A 15,787-nucleotide genomic window follows, 5' to 3' on the forward strand; every position below is an offset into this window, starting at 1 on the left:
TTCTTTGGTGCAATCTTTTTTATTTATTTTTTTGCCAATGACTGCAAATTTTGCTGTGTAAAATTTGCAGGGCACTTAATCCGCCGGTACCAATCGAACTCCATCCCTTATCTTTGTCCCCAATTGAAATTGCATTAATATCATGGAAAAAAAGTAAGAAAAGGAAACATTCTTTTCCCGTTGAACAGAGTAAAAATAACAACAGCAACAACAACAATTCCGAAACAATGATCATTGTCATCAAATAGCAATAAATAAGGAGCGTTCTTCCCTGTAAGGAGATTTCTCATCCAAAGTCTCTTACAATAAAAAATAGAACTTCAGTGCAATTCCTTTGACAAGTTTCTGCTGCTCCTTCAACAAATCGTCGATGTGACTGTTGGTTACCCTGGAATTAAAGCAACAGTATTAAGAACAAAAACAAAAACACCAAATATAAATCTTCCTTGATGACACAAAAGTCCCAATATAAAATTTCACAGCCTTCTCATTTTCTATCTGTACTATACACCTCAAAACACAAACCTGGACAGAAAAGGCACAAGTAACTATAAGTGGAGTAATACTGGGGGGGGGGGGGGGAGTAATTAAGTTTGATTTAAGATTTTGGTCATTTACACATGTTTGTATTACTCTTGACATATATTCAAACAGACAGTAGCATTACCAGTATCAATCGTGTGTGTGTGTGTGTATAATCATATATAATTCTTGTATATATATACATTACAGAAACATTATTTTCCACAAAGAAAAAAAAGTGCATTTTTTATGACAAACCTGAATATTGCCAAAGAACAAACATTTAAGTTAACAATAGTATTGAAAACTGTATAAAAAAGAAAGCAATTGGAAAAAAAAAAACAAGACGAATGTAGCGACTGAAAAAGCAAGTTGGAGATGCATCGAATTAGGTGGTCCGCTTTTCTCTAGCTGCGTCCACCGTCGCTCTGTTCTCAGTCTCTGGCTGCTGTCCAATCAGGCGCATGGATTCAGGGGCCGCTAGACTGAAGGTGCGTCCGTCTTCGCTGCGACGTTGGCTCGACTCAGTAGCGCGCCTGCACGTGTGGGCGGAGCTTTGTGAGCTGCCATATTGCTTTGAGTCCGTGGTCTCCAACTCCAGTTTGGAACACATGACTTGTCCTGACTGGCTGCTTCCTGCTGCCTGGTAGTCCACTGGCCAGTAACTCCCAGGAGTCCTACTCCCTTGAGGTCCTGGGGTCCCGCCCCAGAGCGAGTCAAGTCTGGCCGGTGATGGCCCCTCCGCGGAAGGAGACAAGGGAGTGGAAGGATTAGACCTTGGCCTGGCTTGGACCATTTGAATCCCACCGATGGGAATCATCAAATAGGGGACCTTGGCTTGTTGCGAGTGCATTGGAAGATGGCTGAAGATGTTGTCCGCTGCCCGGTGGCCGGGATAACCCTCGCACGTGGAAATACGAAAAGCAGGCGGGAATAAGAAGGTGTCTGCCAATGAGTGCCTGTCCGTTGCAGTGCCACTTTTGTCCTGTAGGGGGATACACAGAAACAAACCTTCTACTAATGTCATTTAAAACAAAGGTGTTTCCTGTACATATAATGCTGATAAACTTCTTACACCCAGTAGCATCATAATGATTAAAATACAGTAGCATAGTAAGCCTATGTGTTCATAACAAACTACAGTAACATTATGTAGTTTGAACATTAAAACTGCACATCAATGAAGGAATACAAAGTACAGCAAAGGACTTACTACTTTTGTGCCGTGGTGGTCCCAAGGAAGGCATCCAAGGGTCCGCTGCTGCACTCCAATCGGCAAGGGTGGGGTCCTAGCTTGTGATAACCCGTAGCAGCCCGGCAAGCTGGGACGATGCGGCGAAACGGGCCTGATGGGAGACGGTCCTCTTTCGGGGGAGGGTGATACTTGGCGCCCGGGTGAGGGTAGTTCTGCTCTTGGGGACAGGCTGTGCATGGGTGAGGACAGCTCCAGGCGGGGGGAGAGGCTGTGACTGGGGGAACAGCTCTCGCTGCTAGGGGAGAAGGTCCTTGGTGATGCCTTCCAGCTCCGTCGGGAGAACAGAGCTCTCCTGCTGCCCGGCGAAGCGGCTCGTCTGCTGTTCAGAGCCCCTCTTTGGGAGGTCTCCAGACCCGGGGTCGGACTTAGCTCGGGCTCCGGAGTACACTGCGGGGAGCGAGCGCTGCATTTGGAGCGACCCCCTGTTGACGGCAAGGTATCCGATGAACAGGAAGAAGGGGGTTCCTCGTGAGATTCTTCCCCATCGTCGTCGTCGTCATCATCGTCGTCATCATCGTCTTCGGACTCTTCCGCGTTGGAAAACTGGTGCTCTTCCTGTTCCTCAGAGTAGCACGCACGTTCATCACTCCCTGCTGAAAGAAAACGAAACAGTCTTATTTACATCACTTGGATTCACATTCATCTTGTTTTATTACAAGCTATGCCAAGCAGAAGCTCAGTGAGATTGTTTCTGCCGCGGGTTTATTTATTACCTCAACCAAGCGTGAAACCATGATAGCGAGAGGTGAAGAAAGCCATTTTAGCATTAAATGATAACAATAGCGTTCTGCGTAGCGTCTTGTACTTTTACTGTCTGTACTGTCTGTATGCACACTGGCTCTTATTTGTTGTGTTATCTGTTTATTTATTATTTATTATTACTCTTATTATTTATTGTTTGTGCCTTTTTGTTTATGATGTTTTTTTACTTTTGCGCTATGCTTGCTGGCTCCGTTTTGCTCCTCTTATTTATTGTGTTATCTGTTTATTTATTATTTATTCATCACTCTTACTATTGATTGTTTGAATTTTTTGCCTTCTTGTTTTTATATTGTGTCGCGTACTTGTATGTCTATCGTGTTATGTGTCTCGTCACCGTGGGATAGAGAATAACGTAATTTCGGTCTCTTTGTGTGTTGTGACGTGGAGAGATTGACAATAAAGCTGACTTTGACTTTGACTTTGAATAGCCAATCACGGATCACCGGTTTTCTGAAACTGAGCTGTGATTGGTTATGACTTGAGCGACTATGATGTCATTTTAAGGTGACAACAAGTGGCAAAATGGCTGATGGATGAATTTTGCTGCTTAATTCAATAATTAACGCAATATTTTTTTTCCTGCCCCTAACTTAAGCAGGTAAGCAGGTTAAATTTGAGTTTGATCGATAATGCAAAGATTTCAAACAATACTTGGCAGATGAGGACTGTTAATGACATTTCATGGTCATTTGCTGCTAGATGGTCCAATTGTGCAGTTTTACATTTCCATCTTGGCAAGACAGGGGAAAACAAGAAAAAAAGTTATTTAATTTTCCCCTTTGTGAAACACTAACCTTCAAAATTCCTCATGTGAAAAATAATTTGAGGTAAGAAAAGACTCAGTGAAAAAAAAACAATTCTCTCAGTTTGACATGATTTGAAAAATTCGGAACAAAATTAGATGAAGAATTAACCCATGCAAAGCAACATTCAATTGGAGTGAAAGAACAAACCCCAAGGTAAGACGCTTTTGTCTTGCTGACGTTCCATAATGTTAAAAATAGACTATTTTTGAAAAGCAGCACTTCTATTCACAAACTATGTCAGCAGGGAATGAATGAAATCAGAGCATAAACGCTGCGTCCTTGTATGCGACGAGTGCCGGCTGACAGCAAAGAAAACTTGACGGCGGGAGGGCGAGCGGGTAATGAGGTTTTGCCGGTGTATGCAAAAAAAAAACAAAAAACAAAAGCAGTGCGGAAGGTTTTTCATTCTTCATTATTTATCTTGTGCTTTTTTTCCTTATGCAAGGGCTAAAAGTTGGGGAAGAGTAAATTGCGTAAGAGTCTTCACCGTACCTGTTTCCTCGCTGTCCGGTTCATCGGCGGACGGTTCAGACACTCCCATCGCCTGGCACTTTTTCCCATGAGCTTTTGACTTCATGTGTTTGGTAAGGTTCCCTGCGAAGGGAACATGGAAAGCGCATTAAAACTTGCCCCGGATTCCGACGGGCAAGGAAAACGATTGTGTCATATTTCCACGACAGATATAAAAATGCAAGCAGCAGACTTAAAGTTGATGGATTTTCATATCACAGACAAACAGAACAGAACGTAAATATCTCGTTAACCGTCCCCTAACCTTTGGTTTTGAAGGCAAAGTTGCAGTGTTTGCAAATGTACGGACGGACATCGGTGTGTGTTCGGATGTGCTTCTTCAGCATGCTGGGCTTCTTACAGCGGATGCCGCACTCCCCGCATATGTACTTTCCTCTGCCACGCCCTCGAACGTAAATATACTCTTCGTTAGACTTATACCTGACAGACAGACGGGATGGGCATGCGTTATTGATACAGAAAAAAGAACCAACATAAAGTCACAAAATCACAAATTAATGTCACTTTGATTTTTTTTTTTCCTTTACAAATGGCTCATCTTGCTGCCTGGATGAAAAATGTATTCAGATTTTCTGGACAACTAGATATTGTTATTTCAACCACATATTAGTATTGATCCTCCATAATGGTCAGATTCGATAGCAAAGTTGACTAATTAGACACCAAGCAGACAGAGAGCATCAATAATGTTCATCAGTGCATGAAAATAATAATTAGAAATCAAGACAAAACATAAGTTAACATAAATTGGATACCTGGGCCAGACAACATTAGGTTCACCTGCACAATTGATTGAGATTATAATAATGATTAGACAAAAAAAGTAGGACACACACACTCACTAGAATTGGCTGTATTTATTTCTAACCAATCATATTTCAGATTCACAGCTCACAAGCCTCGGAGCATTTTTTTTATCCTCTGATTGGTTGGCTAGAGCTAATTGAGTGGTGTTCATAAAAAAAAAAAATACTATACTGTATAAAAAAGAAAAAATATAAAAAATAAATATGATGTACTTTATTTAAAATTTTTGTTTTTTTTGTCATGTGACTGATAAATTAACTGCTATTTTCAAGTGTCACGATTTGGATTTGGAGTTGCTGTAACAGGTTTGTAGTTTATACTGCACAATAATAGTGTTCCTAATAATTTGATTACCTTATTTAGCTACATTACAGGGTCACCATACTACAAACTTTAGTATTTTGGGGTCTCACTGAATGGTGCAGGTGTACTTAAAGCTGTGGCCGGCAGGTGTCTATTCTAAAACACACTGTAAAGTGGGGGCGGAGCAGAAACAAAAAACACACACATTTAAAAAGCAATTAACGAGACCTCGGGTTGAGGGTTAAAAGAGTAAATAAGACTAGTTGATGGAACAGCTGCAGGAACAGCTGCTGGAGCTGTTCACAGTGCTGCTTGTTGCCCCCAGAAAACACTATATGCTAATGAGGGACAACAAAAACGTGCTGGTGGCTACGATGGGAGGATGAAAGCAGATGTGGCACAATGCACAAACACTCATGACACACACACACGCGAGAGTTGTTGGGAAACAAGCCCGTCTTTATAGAGGTGGATTGGGGATGCCCACCAAATCCCTCGCAGCGCTCAGTCTCATGCTGCTCCCTCCGCTACACCCTTAGCACGCACACGGCGACACGCAAACACACTTTATTAGCTATTCGGCTGCTCGGGTGGCCCCTACCGACCCCTAAAGAGAGGGAAGGGAAGCCTACTTACAACCTAAAATAGACACTAAGCACAAATCAAGCAACACATTTAGGTCTAATCTATATTAAGGTATCCAGCCGCAACATCCAGATGTTTACCAAAAGGTCATTTGTGGTCATCTGACTAAATCGACCTACTTTCAAAAAAAAAAAGAAGAAAAAAAAGCATTCCGAATGCGTTCAGATTATGTAAATACCAAATGTGTGCTGACTGTGTTAATTAAAGGCCATGGACCACATTTGCAAAAAGTAAGGCTGTCAATGTCTGCAACAGCAAATTATGGAGTTAAAAAACAAAACAAAAAAAACACACAGCAGGATAGTCTCAACAGTGCCATTGTGTTTGAGTGATTCTGAGGCGGGTTACTGTTCACTGGCATGTATTTTCTAACCACATGCTAAAAATAGCCACCTACATCTCCAGAAAAACAAAGCAGAACTTGCTACTTTTGTATGGAGAGCATCACACCCAAACGTCAAAAAGGAATCCATTATTCAAATATTATTTTTGTAATTACAGACTACCCCGAAGAACACATTAAATGTTAAACCTCATTAGCACATTCTAACTAAAAAATCTAGCCATTTTTTTTTCAATGTCTTTAAGATGTGATTAATCAGCAAAGGTTCTACGCTGGGTGTCAGGAGAAAAAAAAAAACACTTCTCTCATGACTTGACCCTTTCTATCTTTTCTTCCTCTTCCTTTTGAATCTTAGTATCTATTTCTGGAGCTTCTTTGTTGTAAAGAGATCTACACCTTCTGGGCAAACCTTTGAACTCAAACCCTGGGAAAGAAGAACACTTCTCGAGTAGAAAAAGATCATGGGGCATTTGTGGAAAGTAAACATACGCTATGAGAACACAGTACAGTGAGCTGAGCAAACATTTGCAGGTTAGAAGCAAAAAAAAAAAAACACACACACACACACACTTAACCCCATCATGACAGTGTATTATATAACTGGTGAATTCAGGTATTCATGAGCTTGTCAAAGTGAAGGCAGCATGCGCATGCACTAACATGCTGCTCTGTGCCGTTATGCCAAATGAACCCCTCTAAAGCTCAGAGGCTTGTGCCAGCAGAAAGCGGGGTGGGGGGGGGAGAAAAAAACTTGGCTGCAGCTCCAATTGCATCTATTCCCAGTCCCTATCCTTCCTTCCCTGTGCACTCTTTTTTGAGTTTTGTATTTGCTCTGCTGGTCACAGTCAATGCGTCAGTGCAGTGGAGAAAGCAATCGCTCTTACCCGCCTTCAAAGATGCGAACGCGAGATGTTTCGCATTGTTTTGAGGTGGAAGGTCTCTCCTCTTCCCTTGTGTCTTTAGTCTCCTCTTTTTCATGCTGGTGATCTGTTACGTCGCTGGAGGAACGGGCTGTGATCGGATGTACCTATATTCAAGGTTGCAAAAAGAGACAGATGGCTATTTTTAATGTCATCTGTGGTGTCGTAGCTTGAAGGTCACCTTGGAGGTTCATTGGGTTGTCTGTGCTCTCTAGTCTTAAAACTAAACTTTAACGAAATAAGCGATGACATTTTTCAAACTTATATTGAAAAACAAAGTAGAAATTGTACAGCATAGGCGTCAAACTTAAGGCCCGGGGGCCAGATACGGCCCGCCACATCATTTTATGTGGCCCGCGGAAACAAATTGTGCATCGACTTCATGTGCCGATACTAAATTAAAAATTGAGTTCACTTTAAAAAAACTAAAAAGTTATTTTAGCAATTTTTATTTCCATTCATTTTTTAGTTTTGGCCCTCCGAAGGAAACTATGATGCAGCCCGCGACAAAAATAAGTTTGACACCCCCTGTAGAGAATAAATTGTGACAAGATATGAATATTTCATAGTATGCTTTTTGTTTGTTTTACCTCTGACATTCGTGGGGTGCTGCTACTTGCGGGGGGATTTTCCGTTTTGGCTAGGTTTGGAGCCGTGGCGACGGTATACGTCTCTCTGCTAAACTTCTGTTTGGAGCACAGCAGAGACAAGGCCACCTTAGTGCTGACACCTGGCAAGTTTGGGTTGTGTCCGCTGACACTCCAGGTAGAATAGACTGAGTTGCGAGGGTCCCTCTGAACAGTTGGGTTGGGTTTAACATAGTTTAGGTAGCACCAGTTGACAGAGGTTAACGTGTCTAGGCTCGGGTATGAACGGGCGGTTGCTCTTCCGATCCCCATCTCCTTAAGCTCCTCCTCCTTTTGACTTCTCACAATGGCTTCATCCACATGTTTTTCCTCCTTGTTAAATTGCCTTGGATTGAGCTCCACTTCTTTTTTTACAGGTGTGGAGATGCTTGCGATCTCCTTTTTCTTCTCAACCTCTTCGAGTTGTTCCCCACCAGTTTGACTTCCTCCTTCCTTATGTATCTTACTGTCGACATCCTCCACCTCTCCTTCAGGCTTGTGTCGCTCCCCTGCCGCTTCCTCTTTGACCCTTTTCTGGTGACGTTGGGCCTCAGTACTGAGCTCAAGACTGGCTGCAGGTGAGAGCATACGTTTACTCCCCCCGGCTCCAAGTGGACCGTACTCCTCGACAAAAGGAGACTGCTGTTCCCCAGGAAGGTGGATCTTAATGTTTGGTGTGGGGACCTTCAAATAAGACCTCTGGAACTTGTCCCTTTCTATTTTGCCCATGATTGTCATGGTCGTGCATGGAATAGGCTCCCGTGGACAAGCGGAGGTCAGGATCTGGGACAGGGTGGTGTACATGGCTCGTGTATAGGTAGGTATGTGGGTTTGAAGGCGGACCGGAACCACAAGAGACACCGATGGTGTGAGCTGTGCCACACATGTGGCAATGAGGGGGCGCGGGTAGGGGTAAGCGGTGCTTCCGTCTGCGGAATGTATTGGCGGGGCGGGGAGGCACAGGGACTGACTCACACTGAGAGGAAACTGGACAGGAACTAGAGCAGGGAGCTGGTGGAATGGTATACCCATTTGTTCAGCCATGTGGATCTGCATTGGGTGTACCTGTAGAGGTGCATCGGTTTGCGAATGTAAAAAGGTTCTAAACTGGCACATGGTGGTGACTGGGAGGAGCTGGGATCGAGGTCCCGGATGTAATGTCTGTTGGACGATTTCATGAGAAGGAGGAATATCTTGTGGCTGTAACAACTGTAAGACATTCCCTGTCTCTTCCGGGTTGAAGTGGGAGCTTGAATAGAAAAGAGGATGACTCGAGTGGGACGGCCCAGGCTTTGGACTCTCCGCTCTGGCTCCCTCTTCTTGTTCTGGTTCCCCTAAGGTCGCGTGCTTCACAAGAAGACACTTGCGCCGTTCTTTCCAGGAGGATGCCGACTGCTGAGAGGATAAGGATCCCAAGTCAAAAGATTTACTTCTATTATCGGAGACCTGCTCTGGTTTCTGAGGCGCTTGCTCTGAAGCTGATCGCCTCATTTCCTTGTGGCTTTGGTTGTGTTGTTGGGAAGTAGATGGCACTGTCAACATTTGGGTACTTTGGCTACCGGTGCCCCAGACTGTAGGCTCTGACCTCGTGGGATCCTCATAAGAAGCAGAAAGACTTGAAGTGTGGGACATGCTGCTCTCCTGACTGGGGCTGCGAGGCAAGGACACAGACTCAAAGCTAGACTCCCCAGAGGATTGCGCTGCCTCGGCTAAGCGGAGTCTTTTCTTTTTTGGGGGCAATTTCTCTGCAGGGAGCTGGGCAAGACTCTGGCTACGTTGTGGCCACTGAAACTCCTCCACTTTATCTGCCTCCTAGGGTATATGAATAGTTGAAGTCAGATTATAAAAGACAAACATTTAAATCGTCTTAAATGTAATCGTTATACCTTAGAGGAAGACGCGGTCACTGGTGGTGACACGGATGGCATGTCGGTATCGGGCTCCACTGTAACAAGAATCTCTGGCACTTGAATGTTGGGCTGGCGGATGAGGCGAGATGCAGAAGGTGATGGTTTGGGATGAGGTTGTTGTGCTTGGTGAACCTCTTTCACATCTGAGCCCTCGCTTTCCATCGAGAGGCTCTCTTGCTTTTCAAAAGAACTTGTGTGCTGGATTACAGACACGCCCTTCCGATCTCGATGCTGCTGTTGTCCCGACTCCGTCTGTACGGTACCACCTACAAGTACATGACAAATCTTTAAATTATGTGGAGATCAACGATCAACGATATAAATCATGCAATCTACATGAACAAGAAGGATTAGACAAGGATATCAAGAAACGAACCTGAGAGCGCTTGGCTGGGTCCTGGTGGGCCTGCCACTGGAATGATCCCTGCAGAACTCCCTGACACGGTTCCGGACCCAGGACTTGGAAGATCCTCTTCTATACTCTCCTCTTTCCTCCTCTTCCTCACAGCCATTGCCAGTGCTCTGAACTTATAGTGCATCATCATCTGAGGGCGATCCTCTCTGCCGGTTTTACTTGGATTTCCGCTCTCCTGTTCCAGTGTTTGCTGGGCCATGCACACACCTTGGTGGGTTCTGAAGCTATCAGCATGCTGGAGGCATGTTCCACATACTTTGCATTCAAATGGATTTTGTGGTGCTTGTTGTTCTGGATGACTGGTTGTGTCAGAGACACTGGTTGAAGGGGAAGGGTTAGGGGGAATCTCCTCCAGCATAAGTTCAGATCCCAAGGGAACCTCTATGGCAGGTTGTCGCCTTAACATACGGTGAGCATGACCGATATTAATCTCCGTCGTCATAGCCTGCTGCTCGTCAAACGAATGGCAGAGACGGTAGCCTCTTTTGGACCTTGTTCCAGATGCAGAAGACTCGAATTGACTGCTTGATGATGGCATCGAGCGGCTTCGGAGAAGGGGCACTGTGGACAATGTGATTGGTTGGTCTGTTTCTGGATTCTGAAGGTGCCTTAACCCACTGGGACCAGGGGCTTCTCCCTTAGGGTCGAAGATGTAGGGGTCTTTGGGGGTAGTCGATTTGGGTGACTCGAGGCTACTTTTCCTGGATAGAGAAGAGCGCCTGGGCTTCACGCTGTCAATCTCACTGGTGTCTACCACGGCTTCATTGATGGTTATAAGCTTTGTGATGTGTTCTATGACTTGAGTTTTGGGGACAGCAAAGGGAATACTCTTTTCTTCTGTTCCAGACAGTGAGGAGAGCGGGGACTGAGAATGTTGCGGATGTGAAGTACGCTGCTGTCCTCCCAACCGTCCATATTTCCCAAGAATGATTTCCGCGTAGGTTTTGGCACTTGCACTAGGAGGGCTAAGATGGGACAGATCGGTGCTTCCAGATCCGGAAAAGTAACCAGACTCTGTGCTGCCTTTACTGCCAGGGCCAAGAGAAGAAGATGAAGTTGAGAGGGATGAAGGAGGATCATCGGGTGAAGCTATTGGTCCACGTTTTCTTTCACTAAGCCTCAATGCGAGCCTTTGCTTGACAGCTTGAGTATCTTCAGGCTTCTGGCTCTCCTCCGATCCTCCTGGTGGCTCCTTACCACGTTTCTTCTGCCGGGCCAAAATCTCCCGAGAAGACTTTTTGTGGTGGCCTGTTTCATCTTCTGACTCGGTGCTTTCTCCTTCTGTATGTTCCTCAACGTCTTCTCCGATTCCTCTGCAGTCCGGCCCGCTTAAACTGGGCTCGTCACGACTGGATGCAAGGCCTGCTTTGATGCGATGGGCGTGGGACTTTCGGTGCTTGTACAGGTTACTCTTGGTCTTGAAAGAAAAGCCGCAAGGGGCGCAAGGATAAGGTCTTTCACCTGTATGGGAGCGAATGTGTTTCTGAAGAACACTTGGCTTGGCACATGGACGACCGCAGTAAGTGCACACATATTTCCCTGGTTTTTGAGGTTTCTTCTCTCCTTTCCTAGGAGAGCTAACCCCTTCTTTTGTCTCTTGGCTTGACTGATGCGAGATCTTTTGGCCATGTTCAACCTGGGTGGAGGATGAAGAGTGATGAGATGAAGTTGATGCGGAACCTGGAGAGAAAAAGCTGCCTCCTGAAGGACCTGGGTTTTCCGAATGCTGCCATGCTACTGCTTGCTGTTGTAACCGAAGAAGATCAGCACGTTTGGGTTGGCGGTTTTGCAGTCGCCCCAAAGCTCTGTGTACCGGACGAGGATTTGTTAGCTGCTGGGGCTGCGGAGAAGACTCAAAGGAGGATTCCGTCGTCACATGCTGCTGCTCGTGTCTTCCAGAGCGATCCCCATCACCCGGATGGCTGGGCTCAGCCTCCATAGGGTGAGGAGGAGGCCTCACAGACACACACGCAAGGGCTCTTGGAGCCTCATGGGGCTAATCACATGGCAGCAGGGAGGTCAGAGACAAGGGGTTGTGGACGGTGATTGTAAATCACACCAAAGCGCCTCTATCAGCGTGGGCCTGAAGTTATTCAAGAGGACCAAGTGAGGCATTGTTAAAATGTGCCCTGGAGCAGCACTGACGTAAGTAAACATAGTTCAGCTCTTGGTATAGAGAAACTCTTCGTCTGCCCAGCTGCAGCCATCCTAACAGCCAATTCAAAATCTTTGCCGTGTCTTCTTTGCTGGTTCACAATAGCGTAGATGGGTGAAGAGTTCTAGAAACAAAACAGACAAGTATGAGCTTATAAAATATATGTAAAAAAAAAAAAAAGCAAATAATCCCATCTAGGAACTTTGAGTGGCATAGTCAGAACAACCCAGGTCACTGCAACGGTACCAAATCGAAGAGGTCACAGTTTTAGGGCACATAATCAAAACAAACATTGGGATTGCAGATTACACTTATCTGATTTGGCCCTACCATTCAAGTGTAGGGGGGTGTTTTTATTTGAATCACTGAAGTGAGATTGAGCGCTTGCTATTGATAATAGCCAAAGTGTACTTTTGATTTTTTTTTTTTTCTGTAAAACCCGGATACAAGACAGCTGTGCAGCAAGCGGACTTGACGTACAGATCAGGGTACTTTTTTTTTTTTTTACTGTATATGTATGTACCCGATACTATATTGCCATTTACAATTCAAGGTGATCTCTGCTTCATATAGCTGTTGATGCAGAAATTTAAACAGGATAATTAGTTAAGGTTTTGAAGGTTAGGGAGAGCGTTGCTTCCATTATTCATGGAAGTCTGGTCTGTCGGCTCTGAGCGGGGGAAACACACAGAGGGCTTTGCCAGTGAGATGAGGGGAAGGAATGCCTGAGTGGAGCCTCCGCATGATGCCAAAATATACACTTGCACGCACACACGCATACAGCCAGCTTACAGTGAACAGTAAAAACCCCCACAAGACCAGGTCCTACATCCAGACTGCAGGTCTACATTGACTGTGACAGCCAATCAGCTACACTGTCCTGAGGTGACCCCCGTATCTGCTGATTATGAGGATGATAAACCTCTGCAAGAGCCAGATTGCACACAACATTGATTCAATACATTCAAACTTTATTGCCTTCCGCGGATTTAAACACATAAGAAAACATTGACACATGGAAAATCATATTTGCACATGCTCGGACACTGATGACATTGTCTGTAAAACCGAAGATCAGATGGTAATTTGTCGAAATCTTATTACGGTTTGCTCCTTGGATGAAATATTACCCCCTCGAGCTATTAAGTCTATAGCGAGATAATTTTTCAGAGGACAAATGTTTGTCTTGATCTTCCATCCAAGCTCAGTTTAGAGTTTAAAAGTCTCGCAGAACTTATCAATCAACTCATTGATTTGTAAGAATCTACCAGAAGCTTGCTTCACTTGTTCCTTCCAAGAGAAGGAAAACAAATGAGCAATTTACAGTAAGTGAGATTCAGGAATTTAGGGGAAGCCTGGCACACTCAAGTGTGTACATGCATACACACACCTGAACACACACGTCTCTCCAGTAGGTCAAGTCCAGGCTTACTCCTTTCCCGAGCGGTGTATTCAATAAAATAAAACACTTAGCTCAGTGCATGTTCATTTTCTCATCAATACCCACATGTATTCAACCCAGCTGGTAATGATGGATACCAATATGGGCTAAACAATAAATTGCGCCGCACCCCGAGGACAGATAAACTCTCTTAAGTGCTTTTTAAAAAGCTGTTGTCACCTCCTTCACCTCCCCAAAACACGCACACACACACACTCATGTCTTCTTTCTCCCTGTTCTCTTTTACTGGTAGTAGTCTGGTGCTGGTTCCCATGGAAACAAACCTACTCTGAGCAACGGCAGATGGAGAGGGAGCTGGAGGTCTAAATTTATCTCCCAGCATCCTCTCTGACTACAAACACACAGTGGCAGCAGGAAGCGAGGGAGGGAAAGGGGGGGTGGGGGGGTGCTTGCCCTCTGCTTAGACTGACAAGCTGGCATGACCTTTGGCATCTACCCCGTCTTTAAGTGACAGTTGGTTGATGTCAATGCAAAAGAGTTCAAGTTGGGCTGCCCAGACTTAGGAGGTGACATGAAGCTTTCAATTAAAGCCGAGCCCCCCCCACATGCTTTCCAGTAACTCAAGAAAAGCATGCTCGGGTTGAAAAGAAAATCTAAAAGAGCGAGGCAGATGTCAGACTTGAGCGGAGAAAGTCTCACTGGCTCGGGGAAGCCACTTAAGTCAGCGGGTCTCGGCGGACACCAGCTGAGGAAACACATCGTACCGGAGCTACACGCTCGGCGCAAGACGCGTTGGGATCACAGAAGCTTAAAAGAAGGATTTGCCAAGGCTTTGATAAGAGACCGAGTTCAACTTTAGAACTTTGCTCACCTTATGAGAGTTTTTGTAATAATCCTGATCCAGAGAAAATGCTACTTTGATGTCACCATATTAAATCGTGTGAATTAATTTTGAATTTGAATCATTTGAACTTTTCTAATACATTGTAATATTCATTTTATTAACTTAAGAATATACATTTCTGCAAGAGAGAGGACAGCGACTTTTTATTTTTATTTTGAATGAAAATGACTCCATGTTTTCCTTCACCCAATAGAAAATCAGTCTCAACCTACACAACGCATCTGACTCATTCATCTGTGCATAATAGAAATTTCATAACAAGAATGGAGGGGGAAAAAAAGAAAAACAAACTTTCAGCCAGGCCAGAAATACCAAATTGAGGTTCTGTAATAGTGTTTACCAACATTTTTTGAGCCAAGTCACATTTGAAAAATCAAGGAACATTCGCAAAGCTGAACAAATAGCAAAATTACAAAAAGAAAGCACATTGACCATATTTAGGCACATTTACAACCAAAAGTAACTAAAACACCTTTTAACAACCCGCACTAATCAGTCATTTATAGACTGATAGCAGAGTTTTAAAATCAACTCTACAGCTACCTGGAAGTCAGTGTAAAGCACAGGTATCAAACCCAAGGCCCGGGGGGCCAGATAAGGCCCGTCACATCATTTTATGTGGCCCGCAAAAGCAAAATAATGTGTCAACTCAATGTTTCTTGTTAAGATACCAAAACTCTTAATTGTCTTTCCTTTTAATGACAGTGAGATATTGCAATTTTTGTTGTCACAATCCCAATTTCAAAATAAATTAGAAAATTGTTGAACTTTTCTGTTGTGTGTATGTGATAATATCCACCCATTCATCTCTATTTAAGTCATTAATGGCTAAGCTAGAGAAAGTGACTTTGAAGCTATTCCCCTCCAATCCTGTTGGTGGCAGAAATGTACATTCCATATGGCTTAGCTAACTGCCAAATAAATAAAGGTCAAAAAGGATGGAACGGGAATGACCACTATAAATGCGAAATGAGAAGAAAAGAAAAGAAAAATCTAGCATGTTCATCAAAATTTTATGAGTTCTCCTTCGGTCAATATCACACCCCTCTGCTAAGTTTGATAAAATTCAGTGAAGTCGTTTTTGTGTCATCTTGTAAACAGACACACACACACGAATAGAAACATGACCAAAATCCTTCCCTTAAACAAAGATAAAAAAAAAAAAAATCCCTTGATATGAGAGTCACCAACAGTTGCAAGGCATTTCCGAAATTAGTCATTTAACTTATCTGACAGGTCGTGTCGAAACAACAACAACAAAAAAGTGACGCGATACTGAGCATTCTGAGGAAGATGGATTGAAATGAGACAGAACGAAAAGGGGAGGATGTCTCAGAGAGAGACAGACAGACAGACAGACAGACAGATTTGAGATTACCTGACAGAGCAGTCTGGTCTTCCCCCTCAGAGACGCTTCACAGGCTCTGGGAGACAAGCATGGAGAGGCAGCGAGTGAGAGAGGATATGACTGCTTGAGTGGG

General features: G+C 44.2%; 1 protein-coding gene across 7 annotated transcripts in view; it reads right to left on the reverse strand.

Annotated features, from left to right (window-relative positions):
- The window catches only part of LOC133160714 (transcription factor HIVEP3), a 33,880-nt gene continuing 18,093 nt past the window's right edge, over positions 1-15,787 (reverse strand). For 3 of the 7 annotated variants that reach the window (XM_061288652.1, XM_061288654.1, XM_061288656.1), the window contains 9 exons: positions 15,685-15,730; positions 9,807-12,124; positions 9,407-9,696; positions 7,485-9,332; positions 6,859-7,001; positions 4,121-4,296; positions 3,838-3,939; positions 1,736-2,370; positions 1-1,507 (listed from right to left, as the gene is read on the reverse strand). In XM_061288652.1, the coding sequence (XP_061144636.1) occupies positions 911-1,507; positions 1,736-2,370; positions 3,838-3,939; positions 4,121-4,296; positions 6,859-7,001; positions 7,485-9,332; positions 9,407-9,696; positions 9,807-11,784 (5,769 nt within the window). In that variant the 5' untranslated portion in view covers positions 11,785-12,124; positions 15,685-15,730 and the 3' untranslated portion in view covers positions 1-910. Of the gene's footprint in view, positions 1,534-1,735; positions 2,371-3,837; positions 3,940-4,120; positions 4,297-6,858; positions 7,002-7,484; positions 9,333-9,406; positions 9,697-9,806; positions 12,125-15,684; positions 15,731-15,787 lie in introns of all 7 variants that reach the window. The other 4 variants (XM_061288653.1, XM_061288657.1, XM_061288658.1 and 1 more) reach the window with 3 other exon arrangements.

Source organism: Syngnathus typhle, linkage group LG10 (genome assembly GCF_033458585.1).
Source record: "Syngnathus typhle isolate RoL2023-S1 ecotype Sweden linkage group LG10, RoL_Styp_1.0, whole genome shotgun sequence".
NCBI classification, from domain to species: Eukaryota; Metazoa; Chordata; class Actinopteri; order Syngnathiformes; family Syngnathidae; genus Syngnathus; species Syngnathus typhle.